Raw genomic sequence first — 19,145 nt, forward strand, 5'->3', positions numbered from 1 at the left:
GGAGCCATTCAGAGCACAGACCCCTGGATGAGTCACTTGCCAGGGTGGTGGTGGGCCATGGCCTGCAGACTTTTGGCCTTGGACCAACTTCAGCCTGATGTCCTGGTGGCATGTCACTTGGGGAGCATTCTGGAGGGTTCTCTGGTTCAGAGGGAGCAAAAGATGCTGTGCCTTAGAACAGGAGAATGACCGGAAGTTGGAGGAGCTGTCCATAGAAATGAAACTCATAGATAAAGCTTTGACAGAATTTAACAGAGCTTACATTTATAAAAACATCTTTTAACATAAGCGAAGGGAACAAAACATCTATAAAAACATCTTTTAACATAAGCGGAGGGAACAAAAACTCTCCAAAGAAGTGTCTGAACTAAAGGATTCACGCGGTGTTCGAAGAAGAAGATCAAATGTTGAATATCTGCTTGCTAACTTGGCAAGGACATGAATTAAAGAACTTGCCAGAGGACCAGGCCTCCCAGGACAGGGCACGAGATGACAGGGGGTGGGGACTGGGGGCAAGTTCTGGAGGAGACCCTGGCCTTGAGCACTGAGGTGTCCCTGGCTGAGCTCCTCCAGGCCGACAGGTCCCCTGCCCTGGAGCAGGAAGTGAGGCATTACAAGGAAAGGCCCGCCACTGCAGAGCTTCTATGGCGAGGTGCGGGGGCTCCTGGAAGTTTCTGCTGTGTGGGCAACAATTTCACAGCATGCAGGTGAGATGGTCGCATGCACACCCACCCCAGGAGGGCACAGAAGGGGGATGGGGTAGAATGTAGGTCATCTCCTGAGGTGGAGGTGACATGAGCTTCATCTGATGTATATGATGTTTAAATGTGTAAGAATGCAAAAAAAAAAAAAAAGGTGTATTTTCATTAAAGGAATAAACTGTAAAACACAAATAGCAACAATGTTTCTGTCTATATTCAATTATATTTGCACAGGTAAGTCTTGATCGATACAGTGACTCTAGTCAGACAGCGATAAATAGAGCTGTTGCTGACAGAATAATACAGCCATCTGCTCTTTTGAAAACGATTTGAGTCCCTACAGAAAGCCATAAGATAATGGCACACTTCTGATTAAAAACTCCTAATGCTACCTAGGCTGCAGCAATTACTTAGTGGTTTGCTGTGGTTTCGGTATGTTATTGGACTATAATGAAGCACCAAATTAGAGTTTTAGAGCAAAGGTTTTCAAAATGTTTGTATTTGATGAAATTTAGGAGAAATAGAACACTAAGTTTAAACTTGCTTATAATTTCTGTTGCTATGGAATAGAAGCCACAGGGAAGAACAAAGGTTTCGCCATTCACAAAAGGTTACTGAGGACACTGTTTTCAGAAGTTGTGTTCACTTAGCCCATGCCAAAGGGAAGGTATAGTTTGCCCCTTGGAGTAAGAAATGCATAGCAATATTTACGTTGCCTTGTTGTTTTTTAAAGATCGAAACTGAATCATTTTGGAAAAAGATTGTGTGGGAACCAAACATAATTTTTTAAACTCTATTGTTTACACTATTACGGATGTCCTGGTTCCCCCCTTCCCCACTGCCTTTGCTCACCTGCTGCACCCCCTCCCCTGCCGCTGCCCCCAACATAAATTTTTACATTTACAAGTTTTAGGGTCTTGTTTAGATTCAAGACCTGGAAGCAGATGATGACGGTCCCTCCTTCATAAATGTTTAGTCACTGAATAGATACCACTCCTATCTCCACCAGCCCTCAGTCAATATTACAAAACATTCTTGCAGGATAGCAGGATAAATATGCACTAACATGTTCAGAATCTGTAGCATTTTGTTATTCTAGTAAACAGAAACAGTTTATGCATTTTCCAAAGTGTCTTACTGATATAAATATGCCATTTACTCCATTATATAGTAAATGAGATATCATTCTTGAGTGTTGAAGGTAGGCACAGTTTGGCTGGGTTTCTATGGTGCTATTTCTCTGTCATTTGCTGATACATTATTCTTGAGTAAAAGGGCATGGTACCTAGCTTCAGCCCTCTGTAAACACCATATTTCAGGTTTCCTTTTGAAAAATGCCCATGCAGGAAGAAATCACCCAAAGAAAAAGGTAAATTTAAGTTTAAAACTCATTACTGGACTCAGTAATCTTTATTTGTTTAAATACAGAAAAGAAATATAGTATACCTCATTAATTTAGTTTGAAACTGCCATCAGAAAAAGGGTTTCTGACACACAAAATGTTTAGAATGTTTATGTAGATATCAGATGGACAGTGCACAGCTTGGGGGAGCTGAGACTTCTGCTTCCTACGCAACTGTTTGCACAGAGGACTGAATCAGTGCTCTGAAATCTCCCTACTTGGAAGGAATTGCCCGAAGCCAAAGTTGGTAGAAGAATCCAAGCTTGAAGGGAAATGAGTCTTGATCAGGGAAAGAATTTTCCCAGTAAGTAGGAAGGAATGATTGTGGCTAGACAATAAGAATAAACCTTGCAAAAGAACCTCACCCTGTCTGGTGTGCAGGTGAAATATCCAGCTGAAGATTCTCTCTCACAACAGAAGAGGACCCTCGTGAACAGTGGTGTCTATGTGAGCCCAAAGAGGACAAGAAGTACTGTTATCGCCATTTGGGGAAACGGTTTAACTTTATTTAAGAGTCAAAACACCCACAAAGCAGGTCACTTAGGAAAAAATGCGGTGGGTAAAGCATGACCCAGGGAAACAAATGCAGGCGGGTGTCCCTTGGGTGTGACGGCAAAGCACCTGTGGGGAGCGGGTGCCAGTAAAGCTGGGCCACCCCCCATGCCGCCCCCACCCTGGCCCCTGCCTGTAGGTTGTTAGATGGCCTCTCATCAAAGCTCATAATTAATACGAGATAAACCCCCCTAGGATTTCTATACGTTCTTCTTTTATGTCTCAGTCATGCTCATGTATAGCCATACACACTCTGAATTCTGTGTGTATGTGACACATTGAATATTCTCTAGGATCACTGATGTGTAAGATCCACACATCTTTCCAGAAAAATCCATTAGAAGAAATATTAGCCTAAAGTTTTTATAATTTGGAGTAATCAAAAAAGATGCCATAAGACCACAGCCCAAGATATGGAGAATTAAAAAGTACAACTTGAGTTCTCAACATAACTTACTTTTCAGTAGCTTTAAATGTAGCAAATGAGCTTGGTTTTCATTCTGAACATATTCCTAGGGAGAAAAAAGTGATTTCAAGTCCCACAACCTCCAAAGAAGCAGCAATAACTTATTAATTGTGCCCTTGCTGATCTTAAAGTGTGGCAAGAGAAACAGCCGTAGAGACTTCTAAAGATGCGTACAGTTCTCCCGGGGAGAGCAGTCAGCACACTAGGGGAATCTGGCTGTACGAGTATTTCAGAACAGCTATTTACATGTTGAAAGAAAGAATTTAATTAATAGTGTTACAGCTGTGAAGTTAATATGAAGATCTGAGGTCCTATCACAAGGGACTGTGACTTATTTTTTAAGCAAGTCACTCAGTCCCGCATTACTCCCTTTTACAGCTCTTGTGTATTAATATAGGTCTCAGAGGATTTCAGGATGAAGCTTGTGATGCCTATTAATTTTTTCATTATTAATCAAGATGATGATGTTGGTGGCAATTATAAGAACCGCCATAAACTGAAACCTCACAATGTGCCAAGATCCTAAGTCACTTACATGCATTATTTAATTCTTTCATCAATCCAGTAAAATGAGTGTTGTGGGTTTCCTCATTTTGCAGAAAAGGAAGCCGAGGCTCCAGGAGGTTGTGCAAGCAATCTTTCGTTAGCTAGCTACCCACAGTCATCCTGACCCCGCCATACATGCACACGTCCTTTAAAACCTTCATTTGCTTCAAGCTCTGGAAATGAATCAGTGCCCTCAAGATCACGGTAACAAACACACAATGCAGAGCTGGCCGGAAGGTAACAACAGAGGAGCATCTGGAGGCTATGAGCAAGGGTCCCCAGGATAGGCCGGACATGTGGCTGTCCATGACCACAAGAATATATCCTTTCAGTTAATAAGAATGGTCCGGTAATGCCTGTCATTGGAATAACACCCAAGTGCATAGAGTTGTTGGGGAAATTAATCTGAATCCACTGTCTGGAGAAAGATTCACTATTTTATAATAAATATTTTGGGCCAAAATCAAGGAATAAGGAGGCTTCTATTAATATGTTCAAGTGGGTAATTCAAGAAATGTCTTCATGGACTAACAGGAGATAGAGAGCTCTAGAAAGTTAGTGTAAGAACCAGCACCAATGGACAAGGAATTTCTTATGGAGCCCAACCTGGGCAAGTAGCAGGGGTGCTTGGGTTTGTCTGGGGCCCTTAGCTGTGCTCGATTTTCCAGAATAGATTTCCTACAGACTGGAATTGAGGCTACACTGGCTAACCAGGGAAATGTCACCAGCTTGTGATATGGAAGACAGAGGGAGACCAGCAGAAAACCTTTAAGATGCTCCTTTTGAAGTTATCTAACCTTTTAATGCCTAGCATACTTGACTGACTGCTTAATAGCATTTTAATGGATAATAAAACGAGCAATCAATACTATTATATACACTTTTTATAATTTTGTACCCAAAGAAATGAGAAGAAAACCCCTTCACATGCACATTGATATTAGAAAAACAGTTCATACAAGAAACTTGGAGCAGAGGAAGAAAATCAGACTTGTGTGGAGCAAACAAATGCCATTATTATTATTATTCATTTTTTGTAACTTCACAGGATTGTTTGGAAGCTTACCTGAGTTACCACACATGATACACTTAAAATAATGCTAAAAACCCAACCATTATATTTACTATTACCATTGGCAAAGCTGGTCCTGTTCTTACATTTCACAGAGACTCGGTGGGGTTAAGTGATTTGCCCAAGGGCCCAGAGTTAATACGTGCTAATGACAAGATTTGAACAAGACTTAGGACTTGAAATTCAGCCTTCTTCCAACACACTATGATGCCGATGCCACAGGATAAAACTCCTCTGTCTAATTCACTGTAAATCACTTTATGTGGAAGAAAATAAAAGAGAATTTCTATGCAGCGAAATAAATTATGATTTAAAATGACTCTCCCAATCACAAGATACAAAATGCTAGGTGTTGAAAAATGCTATGCTTATTATTCCATAATTATATTATTCATAAGATTTGCATTTGAAAATTGCTTTTTAATCTGCATGTTACAGATGATAACTGGGCATTCATTTAAGTATTTTTTTTATGCCTTAGAAATTAGTGGTGAAAGGCGATTGATAACATAAATATCAAAGGTAGAGTTAGGAATTTGTATGAACTCAGTATTAGAACTGTCATTTCAGAGACCTGGGACATTTGCCAATACGAGAAAATGATGACAAGCTCTCATTATAAAGTTATTATAATCTAGGACAAAGGGTAACCTCCTTTGGAGTACCTGGAGAAAATTCGTTAGGCATGTTTGTTGGCTGGCTAGATCAGAAATTCTTTGTTGCCACATGGACTTCCACGGAGCCTACCAATCCTGAAGACATCTGTGTGGGTCACGGCAGATTTGCTAAGATCGAAACCACAAATGCTAGTAGAAGACCACTGTGTTACTTAGAACATCTGAGACTCTCGTATAACAATAGAATAAGCATAAATACAGTTGATAAGAAAAATCTAAAAAATTAATTACAGCTTTCTTATTCTTTTGTGATTATACTGCTGAGTTTCTTCTCTTCAGTCTCTACAAGTGAAAATTGTTCTGGTTTGCAAGAAAGATGTTTAAGAAACAAAACTTAGAAACTTAACCCAAGACGCTTTATGTTTGGGGGGCAATTGAAAGACAGTTGGGGGGAGCTGTAAGGAAGATTGTGAGGTCTGCTGATACTGCTTCCAGACAGGCAGAAATAACGTTCATATCGTGATTTTTAAGACAACCCCTCCATCTGATCAGGATTTCAAAGCAGGGATCACCACACTGATGTACTTAGTTGTTAGGAAACGTGTGTTCCACTTAAGTATCTGTGGTTTTCATTCTTTGTCAAGCACTTTTTTTTAGAATTATTATTGAAGCACAGGTAGAGACTTGCTTTTCCTAGTTGTTACATTAACATCTTATTTTATTTTCCCAGTTCAAAAAGAAGAATATTCAAAGCCATCATTTCACTTGACATTGGGTGCTGTGGATGTCGTGACTTCCTACAGTGGCCGCCGGGACACTCGGGGTCCACTCCAGCTTACAAACCAAACAACAGGCCATCGGTTCAGAGTTCCATTACATTAACACCCTCCCAAGACCATGCCTTCCTGAAAGGTATCCAGCCTCATTCTTTATTAGTATCCCATTTGTAATGTTACTTAGACTACTCCACTTATGTATATAATAATACACAGTGATAATAATTATTTAGTAGTGTACTCTTTCTAAAGTGTATTTTAAAAGCATGATAAACTTACCTTAGAGAGCCCACCTACTTCCAAATAAAAGCAGATAATGAACACATTCCAGGTGACCCAGAGGGCAGTCCACACTGTATACTAGAGAGAGAGCGAGAGGGTGGGGAAAAGAAGAAAAATGTGGAGATGAAAGGCATGTATACTAAGTAAACCAATAACACAATGTCAGTAAGTCTGTCTTCTGGGAAGAAACAGGGCGTGCTCAGGGACGAGTGTGCCTTATGAGGTCCCCTAAGATCTCTAGAAATTAAAACTCCAATAGTTTCTACTGCTTTCAGTAAATGCCAATAGAGCTAGATTTATTTTTAAAGTGTTGTGCTCACTTGCAGATACAGGTTAAGCCCACCATTGACTTGATTTATGTTTTCTGAGTATTGGCTTTTCCAGGGAGTGAAGTTATGCACATTTTGTTGGCTCTCTCTATTTATCTAATTTTTGGTTACAATATCAAATTGTCAAGATTTGGGGAATGTTAGGTAACATCCATCCATTCCCTATCCCTAAATGAGAATCGTGTTTGAAAATGGATGTGTTGTGTGGAGTAAAATTAACACACTTTCACCTGTTATACCACTATTTTATTAAGACTGAAATGTGTGCCTCTAATATACACTTACAATGGAATATCATCATGTAAAACATCTTTAAAAGCACAGAAATAATAAATAAGACTAAAAATGGGCAAATGAACAAGAGATTTAATACTAATGGGGAAATCCCTTCCAATCACACCCAACAAACTCTAAGTATGCTAGCCTTACTGATTTATTGGTTTTGTTAATGTAGCATGAACTAGGAAGTGCCTTCCTCACGCGTATTAGTCAATTTGAATTAATGGAGGACGTCTAAGGGCTCAATTCATCCAGTCATTCTTGTGTGCAGATGGAGAAACTGAGGCCCAGAAGACTGACACACAGGTCGGCTTAGATGGCTGAGGATGGTACTTACCACGGGAGCACCATTAGCAGACCAGACGCAATGGGTTATTCATTTATTTTATTTTACCCCCAAAATCTATGAATTCTGAATTTCTTAAAGGAGCAGACTAATTACATTATTGCTTTCTATCAGTGATTATAAGCATCACATACTATTGTCAAATTTAAATAAAGAAAATATAATATAATATAAATAAAATATAGTATAATATAAAATAAAGAAAAATAAAATATAGAAATCATTTCATCAACTTCTTCTATGCTGTGTCAAAGAATATAGTTATAAATTTGAAACCCTGTAGAAATAGCCATATTCCTATTAGAAATCTTACTGGAAGCCTTGAATTATTTATAAAATTTAATTTATGCTTTGTGTCTTTCTGTTATTTATGATTTTCAACAGGCTTTCAAAATAATCACGTGTAGTTGTGTAGTTCTATAATTGGGTACATTTGATATCATTTTTCTTTCTGGAGAACAGGTTTTGCTTGCTTGTTTTTTTAAAAAAAAATAATGCAATTAAAACAATGAGTTAAGGTCTCAAAATCACTAGAAATTCAGAGAAGCTGGAAGTATGTTAAAAAGTTAAAATAAGTTTAACAATATATTGAGGTTTTTTTAGTATTTGCAGATATCTTGATTCTCTGTTGACATCTTTTGTTAGTAGTATCTTCTAGTATGAGTGACCTTGGGCACTTTAAAAATGTGCCAAATGCATTGAAACATACTTTTTGGAACCACACATGTTCCCACGAATGTGGAAAATAGCTAAACTACCTCTGCAGTGTATACTCTTTGCAAACTTACCAAGTCACAGTAACCATAACAATGTTAAGGCTGTTGCTAGTAAGACGGGCTCTGGTAGCTGACATTTTTTGTTCTAAATCAATCTAATTATGAGTACATTAGCATGAGAGAGACTGCAGACCACCAAGTAATTTTTAAAAAGCCACTAATAAAGGTTAAGAAAAGGACATAAACTAAGTCAAGACTAAAGGAAGAAATAAACTGAGTTAATTGCAAAGCCATATAATTTTTAATTTTTAGGACTCTAAACCTAACCCTTAAGTATATTTTTAGGAATGTCAATCACCTCACAGTTATCACAAATGCATTACAGAATGAATATATTTAAAAATCAGAGCACAAGTGTAGAGATTGAAGTGTAGGATCCTCTCCAGCTGCACTACTTATGCCCCTTCTGAACTTTCAGAGATGAAATTCCCAGTCTGAACAGACTCCGACTACCAGCTGCTAAATTGTTAATAACCAGAGTGATCACTATGCTGCTTTCTGTGTTCCTGGTACTGTGCTAAGCACTTCACACAGATGATTCATTCAGTCACCACACTAAACCGAGGTAGAGAGGGTGTTGTTTTATAACTTCGTGTCACCGTTGGGGCAGAAATCAAACAGTCTGACTCCAGAGCTGGGGTGCTTACGGATTACAGGAGAAGTTTCATTTTAAGAAATCTTAAGAAAAGGACTGTAGATTAGTTTGAGAGTTAACACTCCACCTAAATTTGCAGGTTATCAAATGATCAATTCACTGAACTATCAATTTACCAAAAATTTATTTCATTTGTATGTATTCTATAACTGGCAATGTTTGGGGAATGATGGTTTCTTTTGCATTTTGTGATTAATGTGTTTGCATGATATGGACATCATTTTTTAAAGAAACACTGTAAGTTTCTTTCTCCTCATACAAAGATAATTTATATGATTAACCTCTGGATTGTAATGAGATGAAAACTGTATACCTCAGTGTGCACCTGAGACACAGGTCTGTACGTGGAAATAAAGGGAAAGAAATCTCTAGCAATACAAATACATCCATAAATATTTTTACTTAGGCAAGAACTGTTAGGACAACATATGTATTCTTTTTTAAAAAATAATTTTAATGTTTTTTATCAAGAACATTCTTTTTTTTTAAGAATTTATTTCTTTATTTTTAGAGAGGGGAAGGGAGGGAGAAAAATAGGGTGAGAAACATCAATGTGTGGTTGTCTCTCACAAGCCCCCTACTGGGAACCTGGCCCACAACCCTGGCATGTGCCCTGACTGGGAATCGAACCGGTGACCCTTTAGTTCTCAGGCCGGTGCTCAATCCACTGAGCCACAGCAGCCAGGGTTATGTATTCTTTTTTTGATGTGGGTTATTTTATTTATAATTCAATTGAAAGAAGAATAATAAAGAGGTAAGTCTCCATTTTTAACAAAGGCTCTTTGATTATCACGGGGCACACCTTCTTGTTCACGTATGTAGATAAACATACTTGCAGTATAGAAAGCTTAACTTCCCAATGGAAAAATAAAACAAAAACAAAGCCACTCTATACTTCTCTATCATCTATCTACCTATTTGTCCTGCTTTAAGTTAAGCACACATACTTGAAATCCTAATTCACATAGACAAAGACTATAAAGATTTTTTTAAAAGTTTCTGTGTTCTATGTGGTTTTGGAACTACTTCCCAGTTTTATGAGAATACGTCAGCATTTTTCAATCGAAATGAACTTTAGAAGCCTTGCTGTCTGTTTCTCTGTCATCGAGCAATTAGTCTATAATATGATTTGTTCTCACTTCCTAAGCTTGTTTGCTTTCCAATGACCAGGAAGCCCATTCATTCATTCATAGGTGTGTCAGTCAGATGAAATGTTACGTACGATGGGTTAGAAAAAAGAAGACATTACACAGCTCAATTATTTATGAAGCACTATCTCTGTTAGTTTATGCTAAGCAAGTCACGAACATTATATAATTCTTAAAAACAACTATGAATCAGGTTTTTACAAATTAACTATGGTACAAAGAAAGCCAATAAATGTCCTAAGTGTTCAGAGCCAATCATTGGTGGGAGAGGATTTAAATCTGGCACCAACGGAATGGACACCTAGCACTCATAACTGTCCTGTTGGGCAGTGGCCCGGGAAGGAGATGCATAATGACAAATGACATAGTAAGGAAATTTTCCTGTAGAACAATTGAAATTTAAAGCAAGTGGCTGTCCTCTGCATATGAGCACTGGCATAAATGTCCAAATAACTAAATTGTGGGCCTACAAAATTTACATGGTCTTTTTTAAATTTTAAAGGCAATTTTGAGTTAATTTTAACTTCAAAGTTAATCTTTATTTAAAATATGTTAAATTAGCTAATGTTTCTACCTTTAAAATAATTGAAAACTGCTTGATTAAATTAACGTACTGCCCAGGAAATAATAATGATTTAAATAATTCTAGGGCACAGCCTCATTTTGGAATTCGTAAGTAAGATCTTTGAATATCTGACATGGGAGTAAACAGGAGCGAACAGCTGATTCTGGAACGGTAATTTATGAGTGCCAAATGGGCTTTCACAGCCCACACTCTGCTCCATTTCGTCTCTAGCGAAAGAAACCCAAAAGGTACATTCAAACGCTTCACCTAAGCTTGGTATTCCCTAATGTGTATATGTCCCCTTACACCATCGCGAAAATAAATTTTAAGCAGTAAGAGAGTACTACATAACAAAGTTGTTTTGTGTTCTAAAAATATACATAGAAATAGCAAATTATACCTTTTCAGTAGTGACAGTAGCCAAGGGAAATTATTACTCTCTCATTTTGTGATTTGGGCAAATTTTTCTGATAGCCTGGGCTGTGAGGCCTCCTTAATTCCAGTGGCAGGAGCCCAAGATAGTATAATGCTTCGGAAAAAATAAGTTAATCGATGTGGGTGCCGGCAGAGCAGCACACCTATTTTTTCCTGTGAATCCTCCAGTGAGACTGACATGAGCAAGGCAGTAAGGCCAATTTTTCTCGTTGAACTGAGACATGTTCTTGAATTAGAAATTGCTTCCTGTTCATCCTGTAAAATCACTTCATCCAATAACATTTAATTCATTTATTATTTGTTCAATCAAGTATTAAGCACACTGGGATAGACCTAGAACACAGCAACGGATAGGCATGGTCTGCCTGGTGGGAGAACCCTGTAGAAAGGGGTGAGGTGGGCTGGTGGCAAGGATGGTGACTGTGTAGAGCAGAGGTGTCAAACTCATTTTCATGGGGGCCACATCAGCCTCATGGTTGCCTTCAAACGGCCGAATGTCATTTTAGGACTGTATACATGTAACTACTCCTTAACTGGGGGCAAGGAGCTTGGCACTGCCACTGGGTAGAAACCAGGTCCCAGGATGGATAAAATAAGGTGGAGGGCCGGATTCAGCCCTCGGGCCTTGTGTTTGCCGCCTGTGGTGCAGAGAGCTAGGAGAGAGAGTTGCAGGATCTAAGAGAGCAGAGTGGAAGTGGCACTTATCCCAGACAGGGGTGATCAGGTAAGGCTTTTAAGGGGCGACCATTCAGTTGAAAAATTATTACCCACTTCCCAAGTAGTTAAGGAGCATAAGGCGTTCCAGGTGTGTGCAAACTGAGGCGGCAAACAACAGCATATGGTCTTAAGAAAGCACACGCCACTCAGAGCGGTGGTGGCAGGAGGTAGTGTGTGCAAAGAAGCTTGCATGTGAAGGAGAAAAGGTTGCTAGAGCTGGGCACAAACACCAGACACGGCTATACACACAAGAGGCTGGAGAGCACGTAAAATTGGAGGGTCCAGGGTGCTGAGGGCACAAACTCTCCATCCTTCCACGTCTCTGAGGCTGGCTCATGCTCTCCCCAGGCCTCTGCCTCATTACACTCTCATTATCCAGAGACCCTGCACCCTGAGCCTCCACATTCCTTACTTAAGGAGCTCCTAGAAAGCAGGGAGGCTATAATTTATACTCTTTTCTACTTGTGCAATCCCATCACAGTGTAGTAGGTTCTCAATAAATGCTTTATGAGTGCATGGGAACTGATGCTACTGACATCCGATTATATGCCTTACAGTGCTTCCTGCCCAGAACCCCTCCAGTCCCTTCTTCCCCAGTGAACTCAAACTCATTCTGCCGTCCTCTGCTCTGCGTTCACTGCTGTGGCATCGGACAGTTGTCCACGCTACACACCTCATGGCACGTGTGCTCCTTGTCACAGTTACAGTTCAACCTTTTTGTGGGCGATTACTTCATAGAGGCCCGCTTCCCCTCACCAGACTGTAGGTAGCCAGGAGGACAGAATATTTATGTTTGTGTTTGCTCACCAATGTACCCTGCACCTAAAACAATGCCAAATACACAGCAGAAACTCCATACACAAGGTTTAAATGAATACATAAATAAAAGAGGAAAGAGGGAAGACAGAAAAAAGGGAAGAAGGGAGGGTAGAAGGGGGGCAGAAAGGAATGAAAGAAGGCAGGAGGAAGGAAGGAAAAACTGATTATGAGACCTGAGTTTAGTTAGTTTGGTCAACCGAGATTATTCTCATATTTTATCCTGCTGAGAGTTTGTGGTGGTTTTTAAGACAGTGGTTCAGGAAGAGAGCAAAGGACACATTGGAAGGGAGGACGGCTGACTGCAAGCAAGAAGTCTGTACACAGGAGAGAGAATGCAGGTGCCTCCGCATAGACAGTCGTGTGGAGAGCATGGAGAACTAAGGTTTAGAGGGTAGGGGCAGTGGGACTAGTTAATGTCACTGACGTATATCAAGAATTTCACCCCGTAGAAGCCACTGGTTTCACAGCCCTCTGGCATTTTGTGCTTCAGCAGAACACCAACATTGTAAAATAAAAAGTTCATACTGAACAAGAGTGCTCTGTGTTCACTGCAACAAACTACAACATAAAATCCAACAATATTTGATACTATGTATATAAAGCATCTTATACCGCAAGTCCAACTCCACGAGACACCTTTCTAGTATATTATACCACAGCTTAGCAGAGGCTCAGAGAAGAAATCAAGAGCAGGAACTGCGGGCTCAGGCGGCAGAGTGACGCCAGTCACTGCCGTGCTCCTGGGCAGCCAATCTGAGCGTGGAGTCTTTGCTGTGGGTCACTGCCCTTCGCTCTGGGACATGATGAAAGGTATTGAAGAGCCAATTTTGAGATTCAAAACAGAGAATTAATGCATTTATGGAAAATTTTCTAACTTTATTCTTTTCTACACATGTGACTGGATTAAGTCACATTGGATTAATGGAAAGATGGAATATTTTAGGTTTTCTTCTAATGAGGCAATGTTACTGCTATATTACAAGAAAATATTTTGTAATTCTACTGAATACTGTGTATTAATTCAGGCTCAGCGAGCATTTTAGAGCATGCCACTTCTATCTACAATTATTTATCTATGGTTGTTATTTCTTATAAAGTTTTTATATACATACAGCCTAAAATATTACCTTCTTTTTATAGAAAACTAATTACTGTGAGGAACTCCCATTTTACTGTGGCTCACCACATACACCTCGTTCAATTATCCTATAAAGGAGGGGTTGCTGACCCTGTTTGACATGGTTTGCAGTATGGATTCATGTTCCAAATTTCTCTCAACAAAATGGGAAGTGTTCAATGATACACCATGCAAAATACATTACAGGCAAGTACTGAATAACCTTTTGTACGTGTATTGGTAGTGTCCTAAGTCAATTACAATTATATTACATTACTGTCTTCAGTTAGCAAACAGTTATGGCTAGGTAGGTTAACTTTGTAGGGTGATACATGTCAATTTAAATGACAGTTAATGTATATTTACATCTCATTGTAACATCAAGACCTCAACAAACCTCTTACTCTATCTCCCCAAACCCCATTTTAAATGTAAAAACAATTCCGCGTGAGACTTGAACTTAGTTAACACTGTGAGTCTCACATCTACAGACGTGTTGCTTTGCTGTCTTTGTAAACATTCACTGTCACCCTTTCCGCGGATAATCTTAATGGAATTCAGTCTGTGACGGCTACAGTGGCAACGCTGCGTCATCGCTGAGGGGGCAACTTCAATTATTCATCTCCTCACAGCAATTCTGTAGTGTTCATACAAAAAGACATGGTAAAATAAGACTTACCACCACGATGTATCGGGGTCTGTACTGAATCGTGCCGAACAAACCCAGTATGACAACTATTATATGCAGAAAATTTCCGAGAATAGGTGCCCACTGGAAACCAAGGAAGTCAAAGATCTGCCTCTCCAGCGCTGAAAGCTAAAACAAAGCAAGGAGAGCCCGTGAGCGCTTCACCCCAGCATAATCACTCCATGTTCATCTTCATTTTACATCAGAGAAGCCTGCACGTTCTTCTTCATAGTAATGGCCAGCATTATCGCTAGAGTTGTGATACCGATTTCAGGTACTGCTTTGTATAGCTTTTCTCAGAAAATATACTAGGATAACTTTAGGCATTATGATTCAAGTATCAACAGGTTTTAAACCTACCTGGAGAGCTATACTCCTTAAATCATTTTCTACAGGAGAAAATCTAGACAGATATTTTATGACACTCTATTTTATGATAGTAATTTATCATTATTTTTATTAAAATGGTTGGCTTAGTGTAACACATTTGGAACAATAACTCCACACTGGTGATGCTAAAACTAGCATTGTTTTTTAAAAAACACCACCCCCCTACAACCCCTGCCTTCCTCTTGAAACATAAATGGTCAAATCTCCTGTTTTGTTTATTTGCCTTTCACTGGACTGTCACTGATGATAATGACGTGGCCAACCGCTGTTTCAAAGTGAAGCTCATTGTATTGATTTCCTCTGAGCTTAGTGACCCCATGAAAAACTAAAGAATCCCTTTGAATCATATTTTTTGAGATTGCATGCCTTCATGAACATTCATCTTCGATTAGGTGGAATCATCATTTTTGAACATCCAAATAAGTATTATGGAGCCATAACAATTTTAGATATGCCACAGTTTACTGTATTTGCATGATACTAACTACATTTTTAAATAATTCCAAAATGTATTTAAAATACACACGGAAAGTACTTCCGATGGAGGAGATGAATTTTGTCTAGTCCAGTGAATGCCAACAATGTCATTATCATGGACACATAATATTTATTATATTCTATATCTAAAACATTTATGATTCCACCTGCCATATTTGGACACTAATCTCACACATTTCAAGCATTTTTCTAGATTTACTTTGATATAATAGTAATTCTAATAAAATGATCCAAACGTTAGCCATCCTTATGGCCCTAGAAACTGCAGATTTGCAATGAAAATGGTACCCTAGGTATTTTTCTAGTTATGTGGCAGGTGTATGCCTGAATAGCTTTAATTTCCTTGGACACAAAGCCATGCCCACTATCCAGTAAGCTGAATCTGCCTTGGTTAAGATTCACCTGCAGTCAGCTGTGGACGAGAAGAGAGCAAATGCTACAGACAACCAACCAGAACCACATTCGTTTCATGGCTATTTCCTGATGGTCACGTGATCTGTCACCATCCTGCCCGCACAGACGGGAGGGAAGATGCACAGGAGTGGCTAAAAAAATAATCGCAGCACGACAAGGAGCAGCACTCACTGTGGTTTCAGTCCCCTGGGGCTCTGCTTGTGACTCTCCTTGGTCCCAGGCGCCTGTCCCTAAAATGCAGCAGCAGCTGCAGGCAATTTGTTTTGAGAAGCAACCTATTTTAAAGTTGTCGCACATCACAAAAACCTTTAAAGTGAACTTTTCAAATGGGGAAAAACTCATTTTTTTCTGTCAGAAAATTTATGGATAGCATTCCCTTTTATGTTATTAAAGAAAGCATGCATAATGAATGTAAGCCACATGAACAGCCACATCCGTCATTGAAGGCACTACATCTCGCTATTGATCGATGTTTGTTCTCTGATAACTTAAGAGTGGACCCATGGCGGCTTGAATGGGGGCACAAACACAAGGCCGTTAAGGAAATCAAATGGGGGATTGCAGCAAGGACCAGGCTTGAGGCAGCTGCAACAACTGTGCAAACCATGGATGCTAGATTTGAATACTGCATTTTATTATTTATTTATATTTAAACCTTCACCTAAGGATATGTTTATTGACTTTAGAGAGAGAGACAGAGAGAGACATCAATGTAATAGAGAAACTTAGATTGGCTGCCTCCGGTATGCACCGTGACAGAGGTTGAACCTGCAACCCAGGCGTGTGCCCTGGCTGAGAATCGGACCCACGCGTTTTGGTGTGTGGGACAACACGCCAACCAACTGAGCCGCCCACCCATGGCTGAGTGTTGTATTTTAAAAAGTCAACTAACGACATCCAAAAGCCTTTCAAAAGTAAAATGCCACTGCAATTTTTACTTAATTTTTAATCTAAATTTTATGTTAAGCTGTTTAGACATTTAGTTTATAAGCAAGTATCTTTTCTCTACATGTCATACTCTAGAGACATCACTTTTTGTCTCAGAGCTTGACATTAATAATAATGGCCCAGAGCCACCAAATGAAATTAAATGATATTCTGGTTGCTTTGTTAGCTCAGGAGAAGCAGGACTGTAGTTTAGAAGTCTCGCCGTCCAAATGGCTCTCACCAATGGTGTGCTGAAGCTGCTGGCGCAGGCCTGGGAACGTGGGTCAGATGCACCTCTTCCCAACTCCAAGGTCAGTGACCTCGAGCTGGGAACTTTGCATCAGCAACTATGGGGATATTTGCAATAGGAACATTGGGAAAGGCTAAAAATAAGGGTTTTGTGTGTGTTCTGAGAGCTTATTGCTGTACATTTACTTGCACACAACTGAATATGCTCCCTGGACAATAGTGGTTCTGAGGCAGGAGGGCAGTGAGAGGAAGTGGCCACAGGCAGACTGTAGCCTGAAAGGAAAGCAACCTGTCTGGACCGGAACAGAAGGCTGGGGGACCCAAAGAGGGAAGCTGCACAGAGGCTGTAGCAAAGAAGAGAATGGATGAGACATCTGAAGAACCTGAAGTTTAAATAAAAGTAGAGAATTCAATAATTTATAAAGGTAAGAATACATCCCAGAGAAAGCAAAGCCAACCAGTCACCAGTATAAAACAAGAAGCAGTGATGTAAAGAACAATAAAATCATTTTTTTTATAAATCCTCACCCAAGGATATGTTTATTGGGGAGAGAAAGGGGGGGAGAGAGAGAGAGAGAGAGAGAGAGAGAGAGAGAGAGAGAGAGAGAGAGAGAGAGAGAAAGAGAGAGAGAGAGAGAGAAAGAGAGAGAGAGAAGCATCACCACAACCTAGGTATGTGCCCTGACTGGGGATCAAACCCAATATTCACTAATTGAGAAGCACTTGTTATGATGTAAATGTTGCATACGGATTGTAACTTTCACAATCAAATTGTAGAAAGCTTGGCAGTCTTCACTATGGTTATGGAACAAAATGTAAAGTATCATTTGACCATATGAAGTACAGTGTTTCTAACACAGGTTGGGAGAGGCTGAACGTTTTGTGCCTAAATTCTGTTGCTTTATGGCAAGGGGAAAGGAGTGAGTTTTAACAATTCTTACCTCAGGGTCAAGCATGTCCTTTTATCAGGCTCCAAGGTGAAACATTCCTCTAAATCTATGAATCTTAACCACACCCCACGTTAACCAGACATACTCCCTTGGCTCAAGCAGTATCCCTGCTTCCTTATTTTAGGCCCAAAGAATACAGACACAAGCAAATAGACACACCTTCAAAACAGTAGTTTTCTTACTGATCCATATATTATGCTTAATGCCTCACATGGTATTTTGCACACTTGCTTATCATTATTGATATTTGTGGGTATTAATTTGCATGTAGTTAAAGAGCTGTGAAAACTCCAGTTGACCAAACATTTTCCTGAGCATGTACCTAGACTGTGTCTATATAATAAGCTTCTGCCCCCCCAAAAGCTGGGCAAGTGCTCATTCTTAAGGAGTGAGTGAGTGGGTGCCTTTGGAGATTCAACTTCACAGGAAGATAAGCTGCCTTTCATTCTGACTCTTGGATTCTCCCCCTGCTCACTAGAGGCAGAGGCATTAGGAAAGATCAAAACAGGGTTACTCATGTTGGCACACTCATAAGGAAGCACTTGATCGAATCACAGTTTCTAAAAAGACTGGAAAATTAAAGCACATTGTGCCTGATTCTCTATACCTTCATCTCTATAACCAGTAGTCTGGGATTTCATGAGGTAAGTATTTTATAACCATGAAGATTCAAATCTTTCTTAAAAGTGGGAATTTAAAAGTCCTATTAATATTCCCATTAGCTAAATTGATATATGCTGGGCCATGTCGAGCAGGGTTTGGGTTACGAAGTGGGTTTCTTTGTCTGGAGAGGCCATGTAGCCTTTAGCTCCACCACCATTACCCATGATTCCTTTGCCCTAAAATCCCACAGCTCTCAGTTCCCCACAGATTTTTCATGTGTAAGGTTGATGATGCCCAACTTCTGTGTTCATGGATCTGGCACAGGCCAAATTATGATCTTATGTGTTAAGCTGTCATCTTTAAACATTTTTATGGCTCTGAGAGAAAAGGACCATTGGCATTTGTATCATTATTCTACTTCACAGAGAGGTGAGATTGAGTCCTAATAACCTGGAGATTTACCGCTCTCTTTTTTTATAAAGATTTTATTTATTTTATTTTTAGACAGAGGGAAAGGGAGGGAGAAAGAGAGGGAGAGAAACATCAACATGTGTTTGCCTCTCATGCACCCCCTACTGGGGACCTGGCCCGCAACACAGATATGTACCCTGACTAGGAATCAAACCAGCGACCCTGTGGTTCACAGGCTGGTGTTCAACCCACTGAGCCACACCAGCCAGGTGCTGGTTTACCACTCTCTTAAAGCAGGTGCTGTTTTAGAGGAGTTGCTATGTGTCCATAGACAGGGGACCTGGCAGCAGGATATACACAAACTTTGGTGGATCCAGGAACTCCAGATTATGCATGATCAGGATTGAATCATCCA

The 19,145-nt window shown here is 39.8% G+C and overlaps 1 protein-coding gene across 2 annotated transcripts in view; it reads right to left on the bottom strand.

Annotated features, from left to right (window-relative positions):
• NKAIN3 (sodium/potassium transporting ATPase interacting 3) overlaps positions 1 to 19,145 on the bottom strand; it is a 518,390-nt gene that overhangs the window by 252,412 nt on the left and 246,833 nt on the right. For both annotated transcript variants that reach the window (XM_053930339.2, XM_053930338.2), the window contains exons 2-3: positions 14,280 to 14,417; positions 6,412 to 6,492 (exon numbers count right to left, since the gene is read on the bottom strand). In XM_053930339.2, coding sequence (XP_053786314.1) covers positions 6,412 to 6,492; positions 14,280 to 14,417 — 219 coding nt within the window. The remainder of the gene's footprint in view (positions 1 to 6,411; positions 6,493 to 14,279; positions 14,418 to 19,145) is intronic.

This window comes from Desmodus rotundus, chromosome 8 (genome assembly GCF_022682495.2).
Source record: "Desmodus rotundus isolate HL8 chromosome 8, HLdesRot8A.1, whole genome shotgun sequence".
Lineage (NCBI taxonomy): Eukaryota > Metazoa > Chordata > Mammalia > Chiroptera > Phyllostomidae > Desmodus > Desmodus rotundus.